General features: G+C 39.9%; 1 protein-coding gene across 2 annotated transcripts in view; it reads left to right on the top strand.

Annotated features, from left to right (window-relative positions):
- Positions 1-21,173, top strand: part of PSME4 (proteasome activator subunit 4) — a 43,838-nt gene extending 22,665 nt beyond the window's left edge. For both annotated transcript variants that reach the window (XM_063152719.1, XM_063152718.1), the window contains 30 exons: positions 328-543; positions 1,677-1,834; positions 2,444-2,539; positions 3,133-3,188; positions 3,724-3,780; positions 3,969-4,024; positions 4,107-4,205; positions 4,292-4,354; positions 4,509-4,604; positions 4,968-5,099; positions 5,632-5,841; positions 5,969-6,105; positions 6,335-6,388; positions 6,909-7,038; positions 7,647-7,728; positions 8,022-8,175; positions 8,723-8,792; positions 9,218-9,343; positions 9,681-9,833; positions 10,271-10,375; positions 10,838-10,929; positions 11,310-11,441; positions 12,047-12,255; positions 12,381-12,466; positions 13,201-13,329; positions 13,911-14,066; positions 17,020-17,182; positions 17,968-18,101; positions 18,903-19,037; positions 19,668-21,173. In XM_063152719.1, the coding sequence (XP_063008789.1) occupies positions 328-543; positions 1,677-1,834; positions 2,444-2,539; positions 3,133-3,188; positions 3,724-3,780; positions 3,969-4,024; positions 4,107-4,205; positions 4,292-4,354; positions 4,509-4,604; positions 4,968-5,099; positions 5,632-5,841; positions 5,969-6,105; positions 6,335-6,388; positions 6,909-7,038; positions 7,647-7,728; positions 8,022-8,175; positions 8,723-8,792; positions 9,218-9,343; positions 9,681-9,833; positions 10,271-10,375; positions 10,838-10,929; positions 11,310-11,441; positions 12,047-12,255; positions 12,381-12,466; positions 13,201-13,329; positions 13,911-14,066; positions 17,020-17,182; positions 17,968-18,101; positions 18,903-19,037 (3,486 nt within the window). In that variant the 3' untranslated portion in view covers positions 19,668-21,173. The remainder of the gene's footprint in view (positions 1-327; positions 544-1,676; positions 1,835-2,443; positions 2,540-3,132; positions 3,189-3,723; positions 3,781-3,968; positions 4,025-4,106; positions 4,206-4,291; positions 4,355-4,508; positions 4,605-4,967; positions 5,100-5,631; positions 5,842-5,968; positions 6,106-6,334; positions 6,389-6,908; positions 7,039-7,646; positions 7,729-8,021; positions 8,176-8,722; positions 8,793-9,217; positions 9,344-9,680; positions 9,834-10,270; positions 10,376-10,837; positions 10,930-11,309; positions 11,442-12,046; positions 12,256-12,380; positions 12,467-13,200; positions 13,330-13,910; positions 14,067-17,019; positions 17,183-17,967; positions 18,102-18,902; positions 19,038-19,667) is intronic.
- Positions 21,174-25,198: the final 4,025 nt, after the last annotated feature.

Raw genomic sequence — 25,198 nt, 5'->3', positions numbered from 1 at the left:
ACATGAGTAGCTGTTGTTTGAAGCAAATAAACACAGTGTTGTATGTGGGATGAAATTAAAGCAATTATTGAGGGGGAGTGAAAGAACAGGGATCAATGCAGGGAGAAACATAAGAAGCTGTTTGGTAAATAGAAATATTTTAAAGTTAATTTAAGAAAACACAGAAGTATTGCTAGAAAATTCAGCATGGGGTCGAGCAGATGGTGTCACTGAAACTTTTCAGCTGCTGTGGAAGCATCAGTTCAGTGGGAGCTGGAGAATGGAGCCCGGCCCAGCTGGGCTGAGCAGGGTGACCCTGATGTTTGCAATGTCTCTCTGTGCCCCCAGATCACTCGAGTGGATGGCAAGAAGCTGCTACTGTACAGGGAGCAGTTTGGGAAGATACTGCAGCGCACCCTACACTTAACCTGTAAGCAGGGTTACATTCTGTCTTGTAACCTACTGCACCATCTTCTTCGTTCTGCTACACTTATCTACCCCACAGAGTACTGCAGTGTGCCAGGTGGCTTTGACAAGCCTCTTTCTGAATACTTTCCTATCAAGGCAAGGATTTTCATTTATTTAGGATTAGAGGATTTGACTTTTTGTTGGTTTGTTTTATTTTAAAAGCGGTCGTACGCTCTATGGTTTTATTTGGAGATTTCTGGATGATGGTAGCAGCAATGGGAAGTGATGCTTTGGGCTTTGAAATAGAGAGCAAATGACAATTGATTTAAAGTATACTGGTAGCAAAAATGAATACTGACTGTTGTTTGAGTAGTTTTATAGTTTTGAGTAGTTTATATGACTTACTGGTGGTTTGTGATGTGTGTTTTTTACCATGATTGCATGATTACTGTAAGTTAATACACAGCAAGGAGATGTGGTGTTTTACAGGTCAGCAGAATGACAAATAATGATTCTACCATGAGCTTGAGATAAAATGAAAGCAAAGGTGTCAATATTAAAAGTTACTGAAACTGTCAGAAGTCATGTGCTGCTCTGCTGTTAAGACTTTGAGGTCAATTCATCAATATTCCAGTTTAAAGGCAGCAATTTTCAACTGACTTGTTTCAATATACAACTGCATTTTGCTGAAAAGTGTTTTTACATAATTCCCAATTGCAGATAATCTCTTGTTACTGAAAGTTAGTCCAGTTTTGTAACTGATGGGGACATCCATTTGGGCCAGTTAATCATTTAAAAACAAGCAAAAATGTCCTAAATGCCAAGCCCCAAAAACCCCAACAAAACAAACAAATCAACAAACCCCCAAAAAACTGACAATCACACCATCGTTTTAAATTCTTCCTCTGAAACTGAAAAAGTTCACAATGACATTGTTGTTCTCTATGGGAGTATGAAAAGTCTAAGTTGTACTTAAGAACGTGTCTGAATTTATATCCAGTCAAAGGAATAATTAAGTTATATTTCATTTAGACCAGTGCAGTCCTTTTCCTTTCAGTGCTTTCAGAGATGTGTTATTTTCTAGCTATGTGTTGACATACATAGGACTGGGTTTTCTGTTTGATTTTATGGTAATGGTGTTTTTCCTAGACTTGTCAGAATAACTACCTAACTTTATAGCAGCAGTCAGTTCCCATGTGCTTGGGGTTTTTTAATAATATTAAATGCTGTTTTTTTAAAAACACAATTTAAATAGCTTGATTAATAAGAAGAATCTTTATTTGCTGCAGGACTGGGGTAAGCCAGGTGACCTGCGGAACTTGGACATCCAGTGGCACGTTCCTTCATCTGAGGAAATAAACTTTGCTTTTTATTTGCTGGATACATTCCTGCAGCCTGAGCTCGCCAGGCTGGAGCTCTATGCACTTGGAGAGCTGGAAATGTCCAGGTAGGATGGAGAAAGGTGCATGTATCCATTCCTGGGAGTTCCTGCCACTCACACAGGCAGTACAAAAATTGAGAGGGAAATACTATAATGTTGCACTTAGATGTTATTTTAAGATTTCCAAAGCTCTACTTCAGCTGATATAGCATCAGAATTTCCTTAAAATAACACAGGAAAGAAGTTGTTCACATTTTGCCTTTTAATTTATCTTCAGACTGTAAAATATTCACTCCTAAAGTATTCCCTCATCCTCCCCCTGGACTGAAGGAATTGTCTTGGCCTTGGGGTAAGGAGCTATTTCATAGGTTTTAGCTGAGATTTAAATAAAATTATTCAAAGCAGTTTTCACACTAGTTTATCTTACCTGCACAGTTTTGAAATACAGAATCTCCCATATTTTCCAGAAAATGAAGTTAAATATTGGGGTTTGTAAATAAATTAGGTTGTCTCCAAAAAGCCCAGTTTGATTTCTGTAGTGCTTCTTCCAGTGTTTAGAACTGATGCAACTAAAGAAAAACCTTCCATAAAACTTCACCAAAAATATATGGTTTGTCATTTGTGTATTTTCAAGCAATGAACAGATAAGTAACCAGGTTTTCCTTTTTGTTTAAGAGATGATGTGCAGCAGTGTCTTGCCATTGTGCACAACTGCCTGATTGGCTCTGGGAACATTCTGCCTCCTCTCACAGGAGAAAAGGTGGCTCATCTGTAAGTAACATTTATTTTGTATCCCAAACAATTTCAGTGATTATGTTTCTTCATGCTGGGTTTTAGTGCTTTCTTACTGCTGTTGTCACACAACTGCTGCTAGAAGCTTGCTTTTGGGGAACACTCATAGTAAATACCAAGATCCAGAAAATTCAGTTGTCAGGAAAGGACTCCAACTCTCCTGTCCTTCCCAACAACAGGGAGCCATGTGTGTTTCAGTGAGTGTGTTCGCAGGTTTGGCAGAGACCAAATTCCTGTCTGTTTAATAGAACTGATGAGGTTCTGTTAACTGGAAAATCAAAATTCTGGGTTCAAGGTGTCTTTATGGTGTCCCTGCCTCTGACAAAGTCTGACCCAAAGGGTCAGACCATTAAATGGTTAGTTTAATTAAATTAACCCATTAAATGAACCATGAAATGGTTAATTTATAAATGCGAGGACTAAGACACACTGCAACACACTGCTACTAAATCCAGAAGTCAGTGTGCTACAGCCATGAAATTTAACTTGTTAAAATTAATTAAATGCCAGTGAAATGCACATACCTCATTATTTGTGTTATGTGTAGTAATAATTAATTCATTTTCGTGCAGGGTCCCAAGTCTGGTGTCTTTAGAAGAGACAAAGCTGTACACTGGTGTTGAATATGGTGAGTAAATCCCTGTCTGTTCAGGTAGGCTTTGAGTGTTGCTTTTTTTGTTTTGGTTTGGTTTGCTTTTGTGGGGTTTTTGTTTTGTTTTTGGGTTTGTTGTTTGGGGTTTTTTGTAAAAACAATGGGTTCTTTTGGAGACCATAATTTTGATTCTTCTCTTCCTAAAAATGGTTTTTATGACCACAACCAGAGTTCTGTGTACACACAGTTTCATTTTCAGCAGTGATACATGAGATACAGATCTAGCTGGGGAGGGGAGCTCTGCATGTTCCTCAATTCCTATAAGCTAAATGAACTGCCTGAACTCTAGAAATAAAACTGACTGTCAAGGCAGATAAAGAAGGTTGTGTACCCATAAAACCCAAGCAACTGAGGTGATAAACTGATGAGAGCCATGTCCTTAGATGTAACAATTGGTTATTTTTATAATAGTTCATACTGCTAGTTCTGAATAGTCTGCTCTGGCTTTCCACAATAAATTTGATTTTTATACTATTGTATGATTAATAGAAAATATTTTGGTTTTTTTTAGATTTATCCAGGGAGAATTACAGAGAAGCAATTGCAAGGGTTACAAGGAAATTGCTGCGTAAGTTTGACCACTCCTGTAACTACAACCAGCTCTGTCATACTTCAGTATGATTTTATCGATTTGGAAATTGTATTTGTTTACTTTGCCTGTAATTCTGAAAGTTAAGCTTTGCAGAAACAAAATCATTGCTAATTTGTAAAGCTCTTTTCCTGTCTGATTATAAATTTCATTTCTCCCAATTGTAGGTTACATTCTTGATAATTCAGAAGATGATACCAAGTCGTTGTTTCTAATAATAAAGGTATGTTTTACATTTGTGAAACTTAAGGCCACATGGTTTGTTTTGCAAAACAATCACTCTTATCCTCTCTTTCTTTCCACAGATTATCAGTGATGTTTTGCAGTTCCAAGGGTCTCACAAGCATGAGTTTGATTCACGATGGAAAAGCTTCAATCTAGTGAAAAAATCAATGGAGAACAGGGTCAGTGACTTGGCTTTGTGAAGCTTTGGTTGCTGGTTTGCAGATCTGATACTGAAATCTCACCCAAAGGATGTCTTTTCTTACAGCTTCAAGGAAAGAAACAGCACATCAGAGCCTTGCTGATCGACAGGGTTATGCTGCAGCATGAGGTAATTCTTCCCCTTCAGTCCCCACTAATTTGCTTGAAAAGCTGCTTTGCATACTTAGCTAAATGTCATCATCACAATATTCCTGCACTGGTGTTTTTATATGTGTGAAATGTAAAAACAATCTGTCCTTTCTTTGTGCTTCCCATGGATTCAGCTGAGAACTCTGACGATGGAAGGCTGTGAATACAAAACTTCCCACCAGGAGATGATCAGGGACCTTCTGTGTTTGTCCACGAGTTCTTATGGGCAGGTGAGGAGCAGCCCCTTTTAAACTGAGTAAACTGAGCCCCTTTTAAATTTATGGAGTATTTTGTTGGTCTCTTCATTTTGTTGGTAGTGATTCTACGTCCTAAATCTGTTGTTCTGGCTGTTTGCTTTTCAAATGTGCTTAAAAACACCTCGTTTCTGGCAACATAGAGAATCTTCTGTAACTTTGTAGCTGTTCTCATGTAAATGCCAGAAACAAGAAGTAGGATTTAATAATCAGGGTGGGGTGTTTACAACCTTTCACAAATAATTTTGTTCTGTGCACAAATACATGATAAAAAATTTATGCATAAATAACTGAAATGGATGAGGATGTTACTTTTATCTAGTAATTTTTTTGTTTCAGGTCAGAAGTAAAGCTCAGCAAGCATTCTTCACAGCTCTGGGAACCTACAATTTCTGTTGCAGAGATATCATTCCCTTAGTTCTGGAATTCCTGCGTCCTGATCGGCAAGATGTCACTCAGAAGCAATTTAAAGTACTGCCTCATTAACTTGGTTTTGGGCTGTCTTTTGAAAGTGTATGGATGAGAATTTTTAATGGGGAAAGTGGAATTCGCTTGTTTATCAGCATGACTGGTATTTTCATGGCTTATAGGCATGACTGGTGGAAGGAATTATTTGCATTAGATCTATTCTCAAGAGAAATACTGCGTTTAAATATGTTCCCTGTGTGCTCAGGTATTACCAAAATGTGACTTAGCACCTATTTTTAAGTTATGGAATGGAAATTGAGAAGCTGTAGTCAAGGTGAAGCAGTTGTGAATCATCTCCTCTAACATAATTGAGAAATCAGGCAGCCAATCTGTGGATAAATTAATTGGCAGGGCTTCCAATCTCATTAAATGAAGAGGACTCTGTCAAATTACTGAAGATTTTGCACTGTGAGGCTGAATGTTTATGGACATTTTCATGATTTGGTAGCTGAGTTTTTATTCTGTGTGGGTGCATGTGTCAATCTCACAGATGAGCTGAGTTTAACCTTCCCAAACCCCTTTTCCCATCCCACAGGGTGCCTTATATTGTCTGCTTGGGAACCACAGCGGGGTCTGCTTGGCCAATCTGCATGACTGGGACTGTATAGCACAGACATGGCCAGCAATTGTCTCTTCTGGGCTTAGCAAAGCCATGTCCTTGGAAAAACCATCCATTGTCAGACTCTTTGATGACCTGGCAGAGAAAATCCATCGGCAATATGAAACCATTGGGCTGGATTTTGCAGTGAGTGATCAATTCCTTGGTGTTCAGGCTTGTCTCTATGGACAAGGAAATTCTCTGCTGATTCCAAAGCAGAGACATTAAAAGCTTGTAAGTTCAAGTCCCATATCTTTGCACTGTCCATCAACAGGTTCCAGAGAAGTGCATGGAGGTGGCTGTTCTGCTGCAGAAGTCAGGAGAGCCAAATTCAGAGTTCCCAGCTCTGGGATCAGAGGAAATTCAGTTGGGAATTCAGCGACAGAAGGAGAAGAGCGCTGAAGCTCTGAGGTGAGTTCAGCTTCCTTGAACTGCACATTAAATGTCATCATCCAAAGTGGCTAAACTGAAAAATGCAGCCCAACAATCCTTGGACATTCTGGATCTTCTCTCTACACTTCTATTTCCTCTTTGCCTCTTCCTTTTTACCTTCACACACCTTTTGTTGAGGAACTTCTCCTCTATGTTTCAATGGATCTCTCAGTACCTTATGGTTGGTAACTCACTCTCTTTCTCTCAGGAACTATGAAAATTTGGTCAACATGCTGCTGGACTGTGTGGAACAGAGAAATCTGTAAGTCCCCCCTTTTTGTGCATGAAAGTGGTTTTTCAGGGTGGATTGGAGCTGGTTGCATGGATCAATATCCAGGAGGACAGTTACCATGGTCTTGGACTTATTTGCACTGGGAGCTTGATTTGTTAATATAAGGCATCATCACATCTTGGAGTTCAGCTTTTTCCTTAATTAGTCCGGCCTGTGACTGAGGTTTTTAATAATTTTTTAATTTAAAAAAGCTCTGGTTCTGTCTGTAATGCTGACATCAGAATAGATTCTAAATGTTTCCATAGTATTTGTGTTAAAAAACTTGTAAAATAATATCCCTATAGGTATTTTACATCATGTCTTTTATATTTTTCCACCTGTATGTTCCCAGAACACTGGAGATTTCCCAAAATGAGTTAAGCTTGATTACAACAGTGCCATTAATTTATGTATTTCCATGATCTTAAAACATGTAATAATTTCTGAGTAAAACTAGTGCATAAACTTTGGTATTTACACTCTGTTTTGAATATTTGGGGTTTTTTTTCAGACCCTGGAAGTTTGAACACATAAGCATTGGTTTCCTGTCCCTGCTGCTGAGGGATGACAGGATCCTGCCCCCCCGTGCCATCAAATTCTTCGTGCAGTGTCTCAACCACGACGCGATTGTGGTTCGCAAGGTGAGCCCAGGGAAGGATTTCCTCTGGGTCTGCAGCTCTTTGGGCTTTACATCAAATGCTGATGGGGTTTTGCTGGGATAAAACACAAAAACTGAGGTGGAACTCCCTCCTCCCCCTTCCAGCCATGCACGTGTACAAAATTTCCAGTCCAAGAAATGGCAATCTTGGCAGTGCTGTAGCATGACATGTGTAAATCTGTAAACTGTGAAGATGTGGGATGGGCTGAGTCCTTATTTATTTCAGAGTTCTTTTGCAGAATTTCTTTTGCAGATGGCTGCTTTTCCCACCTGCAGTTTGTTATTTGAAGGGAGTCATCAATGTGTTTCATTTGTTCTGTTGCTGCCTCAGTGAGGCTCAAAACAAACCTTCTTTTCCCCAAAAAAATTATTAAAACAATATTAAATTCAAATTATTAAACCAAAATTATTAGTGAGAATTTTCTGGCCTGTAAAGTAATTAATATCCTTTATCCCCTGAAATAACCAGGATTCTTTCCTTACGGGTTCACTGCACAATTCAATGGTTTTTTAGGGATGATGAGCCTCATCCTTCTAAGGGAAATGTATGGGATGAATGCCCATTAATGCCCATTTTTTACTTTTCTTTAGGTGGCCATCTCAGCTGTGGCTGGGATTCTTAAGCAGCTTAAGAGACCACACAAGAAAGTGCCCATCTGCCCCTACGAAATAAGTATGTTTTATGTAATATAAGACATATCTTACATTTATCCTAAAATGTTTTTCAAAGCTTTTCTAGTTAAATTAAACATAAAATCAGGACCTTTTATTTTCTCTCTGGTTGTTAATGTTCTAAGCCAATAGTTAAATATGATACAGAAGTAGTATAATGGGTAATTTTTCAGTTTGGGGTTTTTTTGCTTTTGGGGTTATTTCCTCTCCAAAAACCCTGTGATTTGTGAGAACAATTTCTATGTCTACTTTTTATTTTTATGCATGTTAATTTTGATTTTCCTCTTGGATCAGGTGGGACCCTGAAGCCTTCCAGCATCCAAGCTGGTGACAGAGCTGACAACCAGTGGCTGCACTACGACAGCCAGAGCCTACCAAAGAGCAAGGAAGCCTGGGAATCCTGCTGTTTTGTGGAGAAAACACACTGGGGATATTACACCTGGCCCCAGTGAGTGGCATTAGCATTGAGGTGGAGCTGGGAGAGTCAGCAGGGAAAATTCTGTGGGAAATAAAATCCTGGTTTATTATGATTTTTAATTTTTCTTATAGATATGTATTTAACTTAATTTAACCCCAAAAAAATGCAATTTATTTTTTTCCTTTGTGCTCCTTGCTTGTTGTACCATTTCTGTCTGGGTTTTGTGTTGGTTGGTTTGGGGATTTTTGTTTATTATTTCTTTTCTACCCATTTCTCTCTATATGAGCTATAGGCACAAATTCCACATGGCTGTTAAACTGCTGCTGTTGAAATGAGATATTGGGAATTAGAAATATGTAGAGTATTCTATCCCTAATAATTCTGAGTTGCTTGCATAGCAAAACCTTTAATAACAAACTTCATTCTGTTGTAAGTTTTCTTCTTTAAATTTCAATTGTTTGGAGTTGTGGATAAGTTCTATTTAATATTGAGAACATAGAAAGCAACTTCATGTGCTAGTGTTTTTTTTTTTTTAATTTCAGCTTTTTATTAATTATCTTTTGTTTTTAATATTCAGAACTATGACAGTTTATGCTCCAGCTGAGCAGCAGCCAAAGCTTGGGCGAACGAGAGATGAGCTGACAGAGGTAAAAGCTGCAAATTTGTGGATTTTTTTAAATATTAATATTACTCCTCCTTTCTTCTCTTAAGATTAATGTGGAGACCCCCACAAGATGCTTTTAATTGTATTTTTCTAATTCTTATTGTATCAGCATACCGGAAGGAGTTGTTGTTTTAATGTATTGCAGTTTTTCTCTCAGAGATCATGAAATAATTGTATTAATGAGCACTTTCAAATCATGATCAGACTTGAGAACAAAGTCATTAATGACAATGAAAGGACTAATTTTTAGGGGTTGTGGTAATTCCCTATAAAATGAAAGGGGAAGTGGATAAGCAAGACATTTCTTTCCTTGAGAATGCAAATGAAACATGGGACTTGTAAAGACTGGGGTATCACTGTGACAAGCGAACACCTCAAAGCTAATCCTTTTTTTTTTTTCCATTACAGGAAGAACAAATTATATATGATCACTTTTCTGATCCCAAGTTTGTTGAGCAGTTAATAAAATTTTTGTCTTTAGAAGACAGAAAGGGAAAGGACAAATTTAATCCTCGCAGATTTTGCCTCTTCAAGGTAAGGAGAGTTCAATCACTAAATTGCTCTCATTTTGTAGACAATTCCCAGAGCATGGAAAAGCCAAAGACTTCTGGGCTCATACTGTTGCAAAACATTGATTTTTAAAGCTGCTCTGGGTAATTCTATTAATCCTCTCTTCTGATTAACTACTTAGGGAAACATATTTAGAGTATTGTAATGGTCTGAAGGACACTGGTGTATAATGCTCTTTAAAAAAGCGAAGTAATTTCACTTTCTCCACTTTCAAACTCAAATGTTTGACAATTCTGTGATGTTCTTGGGAAGACAGTGTTTTATATAGTTCCTAAAGACCCTTTCCCCTCTTGTTTTCCAGGGCCTTTTCAGAAACTTTGATGATGCCTTTTTGCCAGTTCTTCAGCCCCACTTGGAGCAACTGGTCGCAGACTCCCACGAAAGCACCCAGAGATGTCTGGCTGAAATCATAGCTGGCCTCATTAGAGGTTCTAAACACTGGACCTTTGAGAAGGTGCTGGAGCAGTATTTTTGAGTCATTCTTGGAAGTTAAAGAGTAGTTTTGAATAATTAGCTCAATTAGAAGTTGAGGTCTTGATTCACAATCTCAGAGCACAATTCATTGCTTGGTTTGGTGCCTGTTCTTGCCAGGTGTTGGGAAAATGCTCCAGTATTAAAACTAGGAGCAGTTTGGTGTTAAGGAGATGGCAAAGCTGATATGTTTTGTAATTCCAAATAGGAATAAGTGATTATGTACTCCTTGGACTGCTAAATATTTATTTAATTCAGGCCTAGCTGTCTGTGCCAAAAAAATAATTCTGGGAGAATCAGTACAAAAATAAAGACATTTTAATATCTGGACTGGGTAAAATCTTATAAAAGTAAAATAGGAAATATAGTGAAAAATAGTACAAATAGTAAAATCTTTTCTCTTGTGTGTTTGCTGGGCAGGTGGAAAAACTTTGGAACCTTCTGTGTCCATTGCTTCGAACAGCTTTATCCAACATCACAGTGGAAACATACAATGACTGGGGCACCTGCATTGCCACCTCCTGTGTAAGTATCCCATTTTTTGTCTTCTAAAGCTGGATCCACTGTGGATTAACATTCCTGCAGTGAGCTGGGAGCTGTGGTGCTGGGCAGCAGGGTCAGTGATAGGTCACAAATATCTTGGGCCAATAATTCTTTCACATCACTCAGCAGAACTCAGTGTAGCTTGTCAACCCAAACCCTAATCAGCAAAATTCAGGCATGATATCTCAAAAATGAAGCTAAAATTCCTTCTATTCTGATTGTATTTACCAATTAATTAAAACTGTGTATAGTTTTATTGGGTTTTTCTTCTGTTGAGGTTCATTGTGAAAACATCCTGAATATTGCCCTTATTTAATAAATAAATCCAGGGGATGCAAAAAAAATCTCTGTCAACACTTTCCTTGTTTATACCTTATTTTATACATTATTTACATTTTCAACCCCCCTCATTTACTTACATCTCTGTTACCTGCTCTTTTCCAGGAGAGCAGAGATCCTAGGAAACTGCACTGGTTGTTTGAATTGCTGTTGGAATCTCCACTGAGTGGTGAAGGAGGATCATTTGTAGATGCCTGGTAAAATGAATTTGTACTGTTTTATTGTGGCTCAATAGAGTAGGAAATGCAGCCTAGATAAACTGGATTGAGAGGGTACTGTGCCAGCTGCCTTGTAGGGGAGGGGAACAAAGGCAATGCTCTCCAATCAGCTTTCCCCACACAATGGCAGATTCTTCATTATAATATTTTTAATATAACTCAATTAAGAGAATGGGAAGGTTTGAGGCTGGCAGAGCAGCAGTTCTGTTGTTTCAGAGGGCAATTTTTACCCATCTTTGCTCATTGAAGGACACTCTGGTGCACTGACAGACTTGTGCACATTCCCAAACAAAGCCTGGAGGGGACTGGGGAAGGAGGAATGTTCTGTGTGATTAAAAATGAGCTGCTCTCATTCCCAGCCGCCTTTATGTGCTGCAAGGGGGCCTTGCCCAGCAGGAGTGGAGAGTGCCAGAGCTGCTGCACAGGCTGCTCAAGTACCTGGAGCCCAAACTCACCCAGGTCTACAAGAACGTCCGAGAGAGAATAGGAAGGTCAGTATTGTCTGCTGCAGTTCCTCTTGGGTTTTAAATCTGCATTTTTATTTGGGTAGTTGGGTAGCTAAATAATTACCCTGAAAAGCATTAATGCTACTGTAACAAAAATCAGATCTACAATTTAAGAGACTTGCTTCAGTAATTCCAGATGACTTCTCTATATTTGTCTTTCCATAGAATGTTCATCTTTTCATTTGTCTATTCATAGAATGTTTTGGATTGGAAGGGACCTTAAAGCTCCTCCAGTCCCATCCCTTGCCATGGGCAGGGACATTTTCCACTATCCCAGGTTGCTCCAAGCCCCATCCAGCCTGGCCTTGGACACTTCCAGGGATCCAGGGGCAGCCACAGCTTCTCTGGGCAAGCTGTGCCAGAGCCTCACTAATTTCTTGTCTATGTTTATGTTTGACATCTCTAAAGCTCTTAGAAGAGACATTTGGTTGTAAATAACTTTGAATTGAAGATGAGAGGAAATTTTCTCTAAGTATTAACCTCAAAGGTCACCCAATTGATCTTGGATCATTTGGAGTTCACAGGTCACTGTTCTCTGGACAAGAGTCGTGCTCACTGTGTGTTCCTGCTGGCTTTGTTTGTTTTTTTAGTGTGTTGACCTACATATTCATGATAGATGTCTCCTTGCCAAACACTGCTGCAACTAAATCTCCTCGTGTCCATGAATTTACTACCCGGATACTTGAAAACCTCAGACCCCTCATGGAAGCAGATGAAGAAATCCAGAATCATGTTATGGAAGAGAATGGAGTCGGCGAACAAGACGAGCGAACTCAGGGCATTAAACTCTTGAAAACCAGTGAGTTAAGGAGCTCAAGGAATGGGGGATGTTTTAGCACATGGTGATTGAGGTCTGCAGATTGTGTAGCAGAGTTGTTCATATTTCTCTTCTTGATCAGTGATAATTTCTCTTTATTCAAACAGTTCTGAAGTGGTTGATGGCGAGTGCAGGACGTTCTTTCTCAACTGCCGTCACAGAGCAACTCCAGCTGCTACCTTTGTTTTTCAAGGTACATCCTTTAGTTTCTCCTTTATTGGTTATGTTTGATTAAAGAAGGATTGTATAAATAAAATGAAGTTATTTTATTTCTAATATATTTATAATATTCCAAGGCCAAGTTACATGTGGCATTGAACAACCAGCTCTAGTGGAAGGTACCTCTGCACATGGCAGGGGAGGGAAATTGGATCACCCTTCCAACCCAAACCATTCCATGATTCTCTAAGGGACCTTGAGCTATTTTCTTTTGTTTCCTGACTACACAATTCTTTCTAAGCAGCTCCTCTTGTTCCTCTGATTCTTGTATTCTTTGAATCTGTGTCATCCAATCTTACCTCTCTGAAATAATCCATGCTTGTGTGCCCAAAGTGCACACAAACATCAATAAATTACCCCACAGTAATCTATGTGACCATAAAATAAAGGTCTATTGAAGTGAAAGTGACCTTTATAAAGCTTTCTCTCAGTTTTGGACCTGGATCTAAAATATGAACTTAATTGGGTTTGATACCAAGAGAGCAGCAGTGGGGAACCAGCATCTCACCAGGATATCTTGATCATTTACTGAGAATATTTATTGTAATATTGATTGTTTTTCCCAGCTAACCTAATCCTTCAGCATTATATTGAATGTATTTTTCCTAGACAACTCTCCTTTCATGAGATTATCCTTGTTTTGAGGATTTTACTCTCACCAGTGCCTATTTACTAACAGGGCTTTATTCCCTCCCTGCTCTGATTTAGATTGCACCTGTGGAGAACGACAACAGCTATGATGAGCTCAAAAGAGATGCTAAGATGTGTTTGTCCTTGATGTCTCAGGGTTTGCTGTATCCTCAGCAAGTGCCTTTGGTACTTCAGGTGCTAAAACAAGTGAGTGTGGTCTAAACACCTTAAAGCTTCTTCTCATCTTGTGCATCCTCTGCTTTTTATTTAAGAGTATACAATACTCTTAAATCAAATACTGATTTAAGCAAGTCAAATACTGATTTAGATCTGAAAGATTTTATTTAAAGTGTTTTAAAACACTTAGTAAGTGTGTTTTGTTTAACATTTAAGTCACTTACTTTTGATAACAAATGGAACAGAATTTTGATATATTAACATTTGATTCAGTAGTGGATCACTTTAAATCTCCTCATGAGCATAACAATTTAAAATCCAGTTTCAGAATGAGTCTTCAGTTAAAGAACTGTCCTAGAATCTGATTTTTTTAGAGTTTTACAATATATTTCTGTTTAACAATCTGCTTTGGAAGTGAAGCCTGTGAAAATTATTCCCCAAATAATAACTGCTTACTTTAGAGATAAAAGGTCAATGAAACAAAATTACCTGAATAAGGAAATTCTTTGCAACTTCTCCCAGAAGCTTTTTTCTTAAATATTGTTCACTTTCCATCAGAGGCCTGCTTTCTTTGACATTTTTGCCTTCTCACCCTGATTTATTCACTGCAGACAGCAGAAAGCAATTCTTGGCATGCCAGATACACCATCCTAACCTACCTCCAGACCATGGTGTTCTACAATCTCTTCATCTTCCTCAACAACAGCGAGGCAGTCAATGATATCAGGTGGCTGGTGATAAAACTCCTGGAAGATGAACAGCTCGAGGCAAGTGATCCCTTCTGTGCACTGCTTTCACACCACTGTTTCTTGCCTTTGTCAAAGTTTTATGGAAAAGCTGACATGTGAATTAATTCAGGAGGTGTTTCTAGCTCAGCATTCTTCCTGCTTTGAAAATGAGCTTTATAGGATTTGTTTCTTTCATATTCATTCCAGGGAAACAGTTGATAATAAAATATTCCATTATGATTTTTAAAAGTTCCACTGCTTCCACTTTTTCACAGAATGGTGCATTGCTTGGAGCTTGGTTTCTGTGCATGAAATAGGGATATTATTAATTCCACCATAAATGTGTGTTGGTAGAAAATTCCACATCTAAGATGAAATCCCTTCCTGTGTGAAAAGTGTGTAAAACCACTATTTATCACTCTGTAGGTCTGCCTCACATATAATCATACCATATAAATGACAAAAATACTCTTTATATTTCCATCAAGAACTACCTAGAACTGAGGAGCTTACATTAAATTATGTGAATTTAAGTCATGTTTAACAAAGTGAAGAATCTTTATTGTTAATCTCCTGCCTGGCCTATCTCCCCTGCACCATCATTTTCCCTGGTGTTTGTGCAGTTGCCAAATATCAATGAAATCCTACTTTTGGATGCTTTTTTCCTCCTAGAAGAAAGATTCTGCATCACCTTGCAATCCTACAGAAGTTGTTTGTCAGAATACTTACCTCATAATCTCACACCATTTTGAAAAATACCTTTTATTCACTTGAATGCAATTGAGTTACTTTAAATGTACCAAATTATCTCTCTGCACAGCAGAGGTGCAAATCCAAAAGCCTACCTGTGTTCATAACCACTCTGGATCATGCTGTTGCCATGGAAGCTTTCACTTTTCTCTGAAAAGTAATCTTGTTCTTTCTTGGTAATAACTGACAAGATACAGTATCCTGCTGAGTAATTCCTGTGTAGTTTTTGGATGCTGGATTTTTAAGATGAGAATTGTTAGCTTTGACTAGGATTTGGTGTCTTTGCAATGTAGAATTGAGCTTTTGGTTCTTGGATTTTAAGATACTTTTTTTGCATATTTTGATAGCAAGGGCCAGAGCTGATGATGATTGTTTTAATATGCACAGCACTCAATGTCTTGATAAGCGTTTTTCATATTGCACTGCAGTGTTACAGGAATGAGAGTATTTTTTCTCTGTATTTTCTCTCTCCTTGCAACTTCTACAGTTGGTTTGGCTCATGCTGAATGGTTTTGTTGTGATATGGCTGCACTTTTATAGACAGTGATCAGTCCTTTCTGACCAAAAATACCCCACAGGTGATGGAGAGATTCCTCTTGTTTCTATTTTTTGTATTTCATCATGAGTGTGATCATTTATAAATTACTTAGTGCCAGAGGTGGTGAGTGATCAGCTGCTTCATGGATGATTTTAAAGGCTTTGTTTCCACGTGGTCCTCACAGCAAAGTGTTCCTTCTGGCTGGGTGATTAATTTAGAAATAAAAGTGGTTGTAGTACAGGGAGTAGGGATGTAAATGAGCCCAGCTCTCCTGAGAGCTCGCTCACTTCCCAGCCGAGCTGCTTTGTGTCTGGCTCTTGTATTAGCACATCTTGTCTCATTTAATAGCTCAGCTCTTCAGGGACTCACAATCTGCTGATAAACAGCACTGCCAGCCTCTCACCTCATCCTTCCTCCTTCACTGGCAGCAAAGTAGATCACGCTAGAATAGTGCCTTGTAGAAATTTAAATGGAATGGGTCAGAGTCTCAAGAGCTGATTTGAACTTCCTCTGTTTAATTATGGCAGCTCTTGCAGCTGTACTTATGGCCTTGTGAGGCTCAGAACATCATGTTCAAGGACGTAATTTATTATTATAATCTGCTGCATTGGATTCAGAGCAGGTGTTTGTGCTCCACAGAGACAAGTGATCTGTTTGCAGTTACCTGTGACAGAATGTACCTATCAAAAAATCTGGTGGCAGCATCTCAACCAGTTGATTTGGTTTGCAGGTTTGTAAATGTTGGGAGGCTTTTGTCAGAATGTAATTATGGAAAGTGGGAGTGAGTTTTGGAGGGACTCCCAATTTAAATATAATTTTACACATCTATAACTTCCTGGCTTTGGGAGATTTGAGGAGATGAGAGAAATTAGTAATACTGATGGGTTAGTCACTTGTTTTTAAAAGCAAGGATGAGTTGTCTCTACTTGGAATTCACTAACAAGGTGCTGTGGTTTGTTTAAAAAGAATAGAAAAGGAGATCTGTGTTTTGAATGGCTTGGCAATTAGATGAAAGCTAAGTTTAATCTTGTTTTTTGGTGCTTCTGTGTTACCCTTAAGAATGTTTTTCCAGCCTGGGTTTCTGGTTATTCATGTAGTGCAGAGGTCTGGTACTTGAGACAAGGAAGTCTCATGCTGGAGCATTACAGAACTGAGTTGTTGATAGTAAAGTTTGTTTTGTTGCTTATTAATCCAGCATCTCTTGTGTCTTTCAAAGAATACTTGTGCTATGGATAGAACAGATTCAGCGGAGTCTCTGGAATATTCCTCCTGCCTTTTCTTGGAAAAGCTCTTCTGCTTTTGTGAAGAACTAAATGCTTTTGAATAAAGCCCACTTTAAAACTGATGTCAATGCAGAGCCTGTTAGGAATTTTGTGAAGCAGGTTGATTATTTGGTCTTGGTCAATGTTTGTTTATAAACTTTCTAAAGCTCTTCTGTTGACAATGGAGTTAAATTACATTATTTCCTTGAGTAGCAGCTCACTTTATAGCAGATTCTGTGACAGTAGTTCTGTATTACAGCCAAGCATGTTGATTAATTTTAAAGAGCCACCTAATAAACTACTAATAGCAGGATAATACTTTAAAGGCTTTTGCTGAGCAAGATTTGCTCACTTGGGTTAGTGGGGTGTGCTTGAAAGGGCAGTATGGCACAAATAAATAAACATAAATGAATGAGTTGTGTTGTGTCCCACGTGTGGCCAGGTGAGGGAGATGGCAGCCACCACGCTCAGCGGGCTCCTGCAGTGCAACTTCCTCACCATGGACGCGCCCATGCAGACTCACTTCGAGCAGCTCTGCAAGATGAGGCTCCCCAAGAAAAGGAAGAGGGACCTGGCCTCAGTGGGGGACACAATTCCTTCAGGGGGTAAGAAAGCAGCTCAGGAGGAAAATCAGTGGTTTGGGTAGCATAGACTGCCACAGAATTTGATTTGCAATGTTAATGGTAAGAATACACAGCAAAGGCAAATATTTTCATTATGTATTCCTATGTTAAATTAATTTCTTACTCTTTTAGAATTAACATTAAAGAAGTTTTTCCAGTTTCCAGTTCACAGATGAGGGATAGCAAGTTCCTCAATAAATAAAGTCACAACATAGTTTCACTTCTTGCCCACCTTACCGTCTATTTGTTAGCAGTGGGGTTTTTTATTCTAAAAAAACAAAGCAACAAACTCAAAGCAACCAACCAAAAAATAAACCGGAACAAAAACCCCCTTGGTTAACCCTGATTTGGAACTTTGGCTTCTGCCTGGGCATTAAATGCATCTGAGTCACGGTCATTTGACCCAGAAGTTTGCTTTCCATATTGTCCAGTAGTTCTGGGATTTGGGAAAACACTCTGAATGCAGAAACAGGGAATGTGGAGATGTCACTCATGAGTTATTCATTAGTTTCTTTGAGAGAGGGAAGCTCATTTGAAATGTTTATAGTGTCCAGCAGTTGCAGATTGATTCCTATTGGAAGAAGATGTAAAAAATTAAAGATACGAGAATGAATCTGGGATTCTGAGTAAGGAATCAGAGCCAATCTGGAGATCCATAAGTTGATGTCTGTAGAGCTCTCTGGAGATCCATAAGTAGATGTCTGCAGTGCCAGGGGTTTGTTGTTGGTTGCCTTTAGCTGAGCTGGGTTGCTGCCCTGGTTTTGCAGACCTGGTGAAGCGCCACGCCGGCGTCCTGGGGCTCAGTGCCTGCATCCTGTCCAGTCCCTACGATGTGCCCACCTGGATGCCACAGCTCCTCATGGATCTCAGTGCCCACCTCAATGATCCCCAGCCTATTGAGGTAAAAATACAGCAGCTCTCAATCAACAGAACACTGCTGAATACTTGTGACTCATTCTTAGTTCTCTTTTCCTGGAAAAGCATAGGAACCTATTAAGAAATTTAATTTCTGCTGCTTTTTACTAAATGACTCCTAATAGTTTTAAAGCATGACCTGCTTTTAAGTATTTTCTGTAGTAGATCTGTCCTTGCTTTCAAATGTAAAGCATTAAACTGAAAGCTTCAAGAGCTGTATTTATAATGAGGAAGTGGGTTTTTTTCATTAAAGATGTCCCTTTTGTGCTTGCCATTCTAGGAAACATCAACCTGAACCAAAACATCAGTCTGGAATTTTTAAAATGAAGGGTTATGAGTTGCCCTAGAAATAAGTTTTTAAAGAAATCATTGCCTTTAACTCTTATTGTTTTGCCCTGTCTGTTGGGTTTTGTTGACTGTGACTGTTTTAGTCAGAGTGAGATGAAGAATTCCTTTGATGTTTTCAGACCAAAACCACCCTTTTGAAAAAGGCAGTGGGGGAAAATCGCTTGGCTTTTATTTTATAAGAATCTGTGAATGTTTCCTAGCTCAAAATTGTAGACCCAGGAATCCTTTTTATAAGAATATTGGAGTCACGACCCTGGTCAAAAGACTGACCAGAACTGTGAAAATTAAAACCGTGGGCTGAATTCCCCAGAGCCCTCCTCTCCTCTGGGTCTGCTCCAAGCCTTGGTGGCACTGAGCAGTTGTGTTTGCTGTGTCCTACACTGGTTTTGGTGTGGAGCTGTGTCCCTGGCTGACGGCTCCATCCCACTTGTGCTGGCAGATGACGGTGAAGAAGACGCTGTCCAATTTCCGGAGGACCCACCACGACAACTGGCAGGAGCACAAGCAGCAGTTCACAGATGACCAGCTCCTGGTGCTCACTGACCTCCTGGTTTCACCCTGCTATTATGCATAGGTGGGTCAGCTGATGGGTTTTGCCACTAGTTTCACTCTTAGGAATTCTACTCCAGAGTCAGGGAGAATCCTTAACCACAGGGAAAATGCTGCAGCCAAATTTCTGGCCCTTTGCATCTTCCAGTGGTTTTGGTCAGATTTATTTTGGTTAAATATTTGAAATATTGCCCACCTTTCTGTGCATCCCTGTACTTTGCTAAGACATTTACACTTCTTTTCTTGAATATTGATGTTCTTTTATTTTATTTATTTCTCCATTTTCTGCCAGTTGGCTGCCTTTTAAATGCCTGGCAGTGCCCCTAAAGTGCTGCTTTGTACTTCTGATGCCTCTGAGGACTTTACACCACCCAGTCCAGGCTATCACCTACACCTCAGGATGGGCAATGGCTGCTACCACTGGGTTTCCTCTTCCACACTCTGGCTTTGCTGCCAGGGCTCTTCACACAGGCATGTCCCCAAAGAGTGAATCCATTCCTGGGGTTTCTCTTTGTTACACCACAAGATTCCCATCTCTATTGTATTGTGATGTTTCGTGACAGTATTCCAAGAGAAACTTTAATTTATCTTTTCATATGAACAAGAGCATGAGGCAATATTTGTGTTTTGAACTCTTTTTCTTCTTTCTTTTCAGGCTTCTCCTGGGGAAAACGAGGATGTAGGAATTTTTCTGCGAAATAAAGGAAACTCAAAAGAAATTGATCATGTAGAGAACTTTGTGCTGGAAATCCTGATGCCTAATCAAAACTACTGTTAAATACAAACATAGAGACCTGGTTCTACTCAAAAGGAATTTCACCTCCCCAGGGAGCAGCTGGGGGAGCCCCAAGGCTGCCCCTGCAGGGCCTCATCGTGAGTCCATGGCAAGACCTTTCTCCTTGGCCTGCACCACACATCAGTCTTGTTTCTGCTTCCTTGCACACAGTGACCTACACTGCACATCCCTCACCCTCTCCTCCTGCCCCCTGTTCCCACATTAAGGATGTGCAGAACCAGAGAGTGCTGCAAACAGGAATTTCCCAGTGGAGCTCTCCAATTCTGCCGATGCAACTCCTCCCCCAGTCCATACACAGCCCTGGGAGCCTTCCTTCCTTCCTCAGAGTTTTATTTTTCACTACTGGGATTTGAGCACCATCCAGTCCACCTCAGGGCAGCATTGCCTTTTTGTATTCTCTCCCTTGTGCAAATGTAAATAGCTGAGCTCTGTTGCAGTGCAGGGATGGCAGGATGCAGCATGGGCAGCTCCTGCTGCCTGGCCAGGCCTTCAGGGGTGTCTTGATCACGTGTGGAATAAAAAAAACTATGATTCTCTGCATTTTTAAGGGGGAAATGGGTGTTTCCATGTAATTAGAACCCACAGATAGGAAATGATGGACTGTTAGTGGTGGTTGAATTCACAGAATGAAATGTATGCACAGTGTGGAAAGGCAGTTTTTAACAGTGTATTCTCCTAAAGATTGAGCAAGCATATCTTGTTTGAAGATTGTGGAAGCTCTGTGTTTTCTTGCCTGCAGCTTTGTTAAGAGACTGGTATCAATTGGCTGTTTAACAAGCTGTTTAATATGTGTTACATAGTTGTAAAAGACTGTATAAATTGTAGAGGCATTGCATTGACAAAACATTGTACAGTTTGCAACCTTTTACATAACACCATTGTGAGATTAATTTGTAAAGATTCATACTTAGATGTTAATACAGTAGTGGTTCTGGCTTTTGTATCAAAACAAATGCCATTCTTAGTTTTTTAAATTATTTTCTTTAACAGAATATCTCTTTGTGTTTGAGAGGGTTTGTTTTGCTTTTCCTGTATCTCATGTCTGTGTCTCATTCAGATTTTACTGCAACACGTGTGGCCATTTCTCAATGCTGACATCACATATTCTGGTGTGGTCCATTCATAGAACGTGAGGTACATGGAAATAACTCATAAACTGGTGTGTGTTTCATCTTTCCATGCAAAATCCCCCAGGAGCACTGAGACCTTTGTGTGGCTCATCCCAGATTTCCAAGCACAGCAGTGCTCCTGGGGCTGTATTTAAGGAGTGTCAGCACACGGATGTAACCACTGTATAGCGTAGTGCCAAAATTATGATTTCAATTGTGTACGTAGTTTAAGACCCAATAAATGGACTGTTTGTAACTACTGCATCTTCCTGTATTTCTAAAGAGGAAATGTGTTGGTTTGAGACTGTAACTTGAGGTTTTTACAGTGCTTTTGAGCTTGGATGAGGCCTGTGTTTGTCCTGGGATTTGCTAATGAGTTAAGGCATCATTAAGGACTAATTAAAGATCTTGTTCTAATGTCTAGGAAATCAGCTTTTACATTTATGGAAAAATACCTTGTGCCAGGAAAACACCTGTTAACTTCTGAGAACTGGAGAAACTGGTATTTGTTGGAGAGGGTTTTGCTGATGGAATGAAATCTTTGCAAGTGATGGAATTAAGTCTTTACAGGTGATGGAAAGCCTTTGCTGAAGAGGGTCATCTTTAAAGGATCCTTGGCTGATGAAGTGTTGGAGCAGATATTGCATGTGCTGTTCTACAGCTCTGCTGCTTTGTGCTGTACTTGGGGATCTCTTTTCTCTTTCCTTAGTCAGGGTATAGCTGGAATTGGTTGAGGTTTCAGTGCACTGTAGGGAATCATGCTCTGGTCAGGAGTGGTATTAATTCCCAACGCCTCATAAATCAACAGTAAATTGCTTTACCCAAAGAGATCCCCCAGTAAATACAGCAAAATATCCAAAATACATTTCTATAGGATGAAATACATCTGTGGTAGTGTGAGCAAACTTGTGCTGGTTGAGTTTTGGTGAGGGAAGCGTTGTTAGTCTCTTGTCCTGAAAATGCGGGAACAATTTTTTACCACCAAATCTTCACCAAACACCACAACTGCATTACTGGATTTATTCCCTAACTTTCCCCAAGCAACACCCACATCCTGAATTCTGAACTTTCACCACTGATGTCTTTTACTGTCTCCTCCCTGAAGCTGTCAAGATAAACCAACTGCAGTGCCTCAGTCTGGAGAGGGAGAGATTTCTAGCACGAGAATAGAGAATTTTTCCCCTTGGAACAGGAGAGGAGAGGGGAAAAATGTCTTGAGCATAGTTTGATAGCCTCGACATCCTTAGTGACCACCTGTCAGACTGCGCAGATAACCTGTGACCATCATGGGGAAGCGCCAAAGAAAGAAAAGATGTAAGGCAGAATTGGGAGGTTTGGGAGGTGGTTTGGTTTGTTGAGGTTGGGGGTTTTTGTTGGATTTTTTGGGGGTTTGGTTTGGTTTTTAAACACTCAAGATGCCAGTGATGTACTGCTCAGTGACTCTTGCTAGACCATTAAATGGTGTGATGTCCCCTATTTCCATAATCAGGTGGGTATATTTGACGTTTATTTTGATATATAAGAAAATTACAAGTAGGCAAATTAGACTTTTAACCTGTGCTTTTAGGTGGTACCACAGTTTCAACGTTGGTGGATTGTGTTGGTAACAAGTTCATGAATGGATTTGGGTTTTAATTAAAGAGGCAAAGGGATGAAGTTCCTTATTTCTGGTATATTATGACTTTATTCCTGTTATGTCCAGGTATCTCCCTTTTTCCCTTCTCACTTGTCTCCCAGGCTGCTGGGACTGCTGTGCTGGGTACTCTGGATGATGTGATGATGTCTCCTGTCAGTTTTTCACAGTTAGGCATCCCCAGCATCCCACACCCTGCTCAGTCTCACGCTTCCTTCCACAGCTTCAGGCTTCCTGGAATCCTGCAGCAGAGCCTCCAGCTCCCTTTTCCCCAGGGCTGTGGAAAACACAATAATCTGGTAAGATATAAGGGGAAAATCAAGCCCTGTGGCAGCAGAAGGGTTTGCTGGCCACTCTGCTGGGAAGATTTTAACTCTAACCCTGCTGTGAGTTACCAGCTGATGTGTTTTGCATCCTCATAGCATCCTGCAGTACCTGAAAGGCAACTTCTAATTGCCTAATAATTCTGTTTCTAATAAAAGGAGGGGAATTTTACCTCAGCCTGCTCTAGATTTCCCAGGTGCCAGCAGGCAGAGGAATCCCTGCTCCAAGGAGGGGGTTCCAGGTGGTTCATCCAAGGCAAGGCCCTCAGGGCACTGGTGCAGAGGTAGTTACAGCCTGGTTAATGTCAAAGAAACTCTGTGCAAGATGTAGGATGTTGCTGAGCAGATTTTGCTGCAGCAGATGGAGCTGGACACACACTTCCCTTGGGGAATGTGAGATGCCATCATTTCTGATTGACTTCTTAGGAAAACCAGCAATAAACCAAATAAATCTGTTCTAGCAATAAGTGCAATCATATTACAATAAATCCAGGTAGAAGCCCAGCTGAGTTCACCCTGAAAGTATTCTGTTAAAAGCTTTTCACTGCTACTCTTATTTATTCTCTCCTGGCTTTTTTTTCTTTTTTTTTTTTTTTTTTTTTTTTTTTTTTTTTTTTCTGGGTTAATTTCCCCTTTTATTATTCCAGCTGTTTTCTCCTAGAACTCTTTTGTTAAAATCATAAGACTCAAATTTTTGACTGAGATGAGGACAGATTTCAACAATTAAAAGTAATTTCCAGCAAATATCTGCAGAACACCGTTGTCAAAAATGCCTTGGGAACAATGTTTCTCCTTATGCAGTAGGAACTCCAAGACTGAACAATGAGAACCCTGATAGTTCTAGAGAGCACTGGATTTTAAAGTGCTTTTTAAGTAATTAAAGGAATTAAAGTTTAAGGAAGGCTTGGCTGCTGCAAAGAGTAAATACCCTTGTACCTTGTGCAAGGTAAGTTTTGCTCTTGTGATTCCCACCTTGCAAAACACACTTTCCCCCACTACTTTTCTCCCCCACCCAAACTTTGGTAATTCTTTTAAAAGCTAAAAAGTCCTTTTTAAAAGGGACAGACGGGTGAGACACTTTGCTGTGCCACAGGGGCTGAGCAGGGCTTTGTGCTCCCATGCAGATCCTTTTGAATGAGCCTCAGCTCATTCCCTTGCTCCCTGAGAACAATCCCTTCTCATTTTCTGCTGGAATGTCTAAGGCTTGCAGCCTTGAACCAGCTACAATTTCCCCTCCATTTCAACTCACAGTTAATAACTGTAGAGGGGTAAAACAACCAAACCCCACTCTTGCACTACGGTTACATTTTGTCACTCCTGTTTAATCCCATAATTAAGTGTCCTCTAATGTTTATAAATAACAAAATTCAACAAGGGAGATCCAGTTTGTCAATGAAAAACAATGAGGGCCAAGATTCACCCACAGATTCAAATTAACTGCAAATGACAACAAAAATACAAGTAAGGGAAAGTAAAGAGACAGCCAAGCTGAGAGAGGAGATAATTTGAAGCCACAGAAAACCATGTTTTGTGTTTTGAACCTTCTCCCTCTTGTATACAGCCAGTTTAAGGACTAAATCAAGCCAAAATGCACCTGCTCAGGCTGCAAGGCACTGCTGCTGGCAGCTGCTGGCATTTGCCCCAAGAACAAATCCACCCCCATTAGCACTGGGAGTGTGTTTAGCAGGGCAAGGCTCACAGGCCAGGCTGCTGTCACCAGCCAGAGGGTGACAGCATAATATAAAAATATTGCTCTGGGGTTTAGAAATGAAGGTATTGAAAAAGCAACAGGCAGGCGGCACTGGGAAGCTTTCGGGTATCAAGCTTGCACATTTGTGGCTGTCTGGATGGTTCTGCAAAGCACCAAGAACTGGGGTAGGGGATGGTTATTAAAACAATAGATTAATGTGTATATAATGATTGTAAGACAAGTGCACGCACAAGTCAGAAATACTGGCTCTACTGTATTTTCATAATGCTTTTGTGCCTTTTCTGGCTGGATTTTGGTCTCTTCCACCTGGATTTCCAGTGCCATGGTGGAACGTTCACATCCCTGTAAGTACTTCAAAACCATCCCTTTAATGCTCAGCTATCCATCACTACTATATTTGTGATAGCAGTTGGCAGTTAACAGATAAATTATGTTGAATGTTTTCCCTCCCCATGGGAACCCAGAAGGTTCTTTGCCTTTGCTTCTGAGCAAACACAAAGGGCACCCAGGCCCCACTGAGCTGGCTCAGGAAAGGGATGCAGAAGTGCAAGCAGGGCGGGAGGTGCATGCAGAGCTTTGATGTTGATGCTGAGCAGGTTTTGGGTTGAGGCAGG

Source organism: Melospiza melodia, chromosome 3, assembly GCF_035770615.1.
Source record: "Melospiza melodia melodia isolate bMelMel2 chromosome 3, bMelMel2.pri, whole genome shotgun sequence".
Taxonomy (NCBI): domain Eukaryota; kingdom Metazoa; phylum Chordata; class Aves; order Passeriformes; family Passerellidae; genus Melospiza; species Melospiza melodia.
The sequence above is the reverse complement of the archived record's forward strand: the minus strand, read 5'-3'. Positions and strand labels throughout refer to the sequence as shown.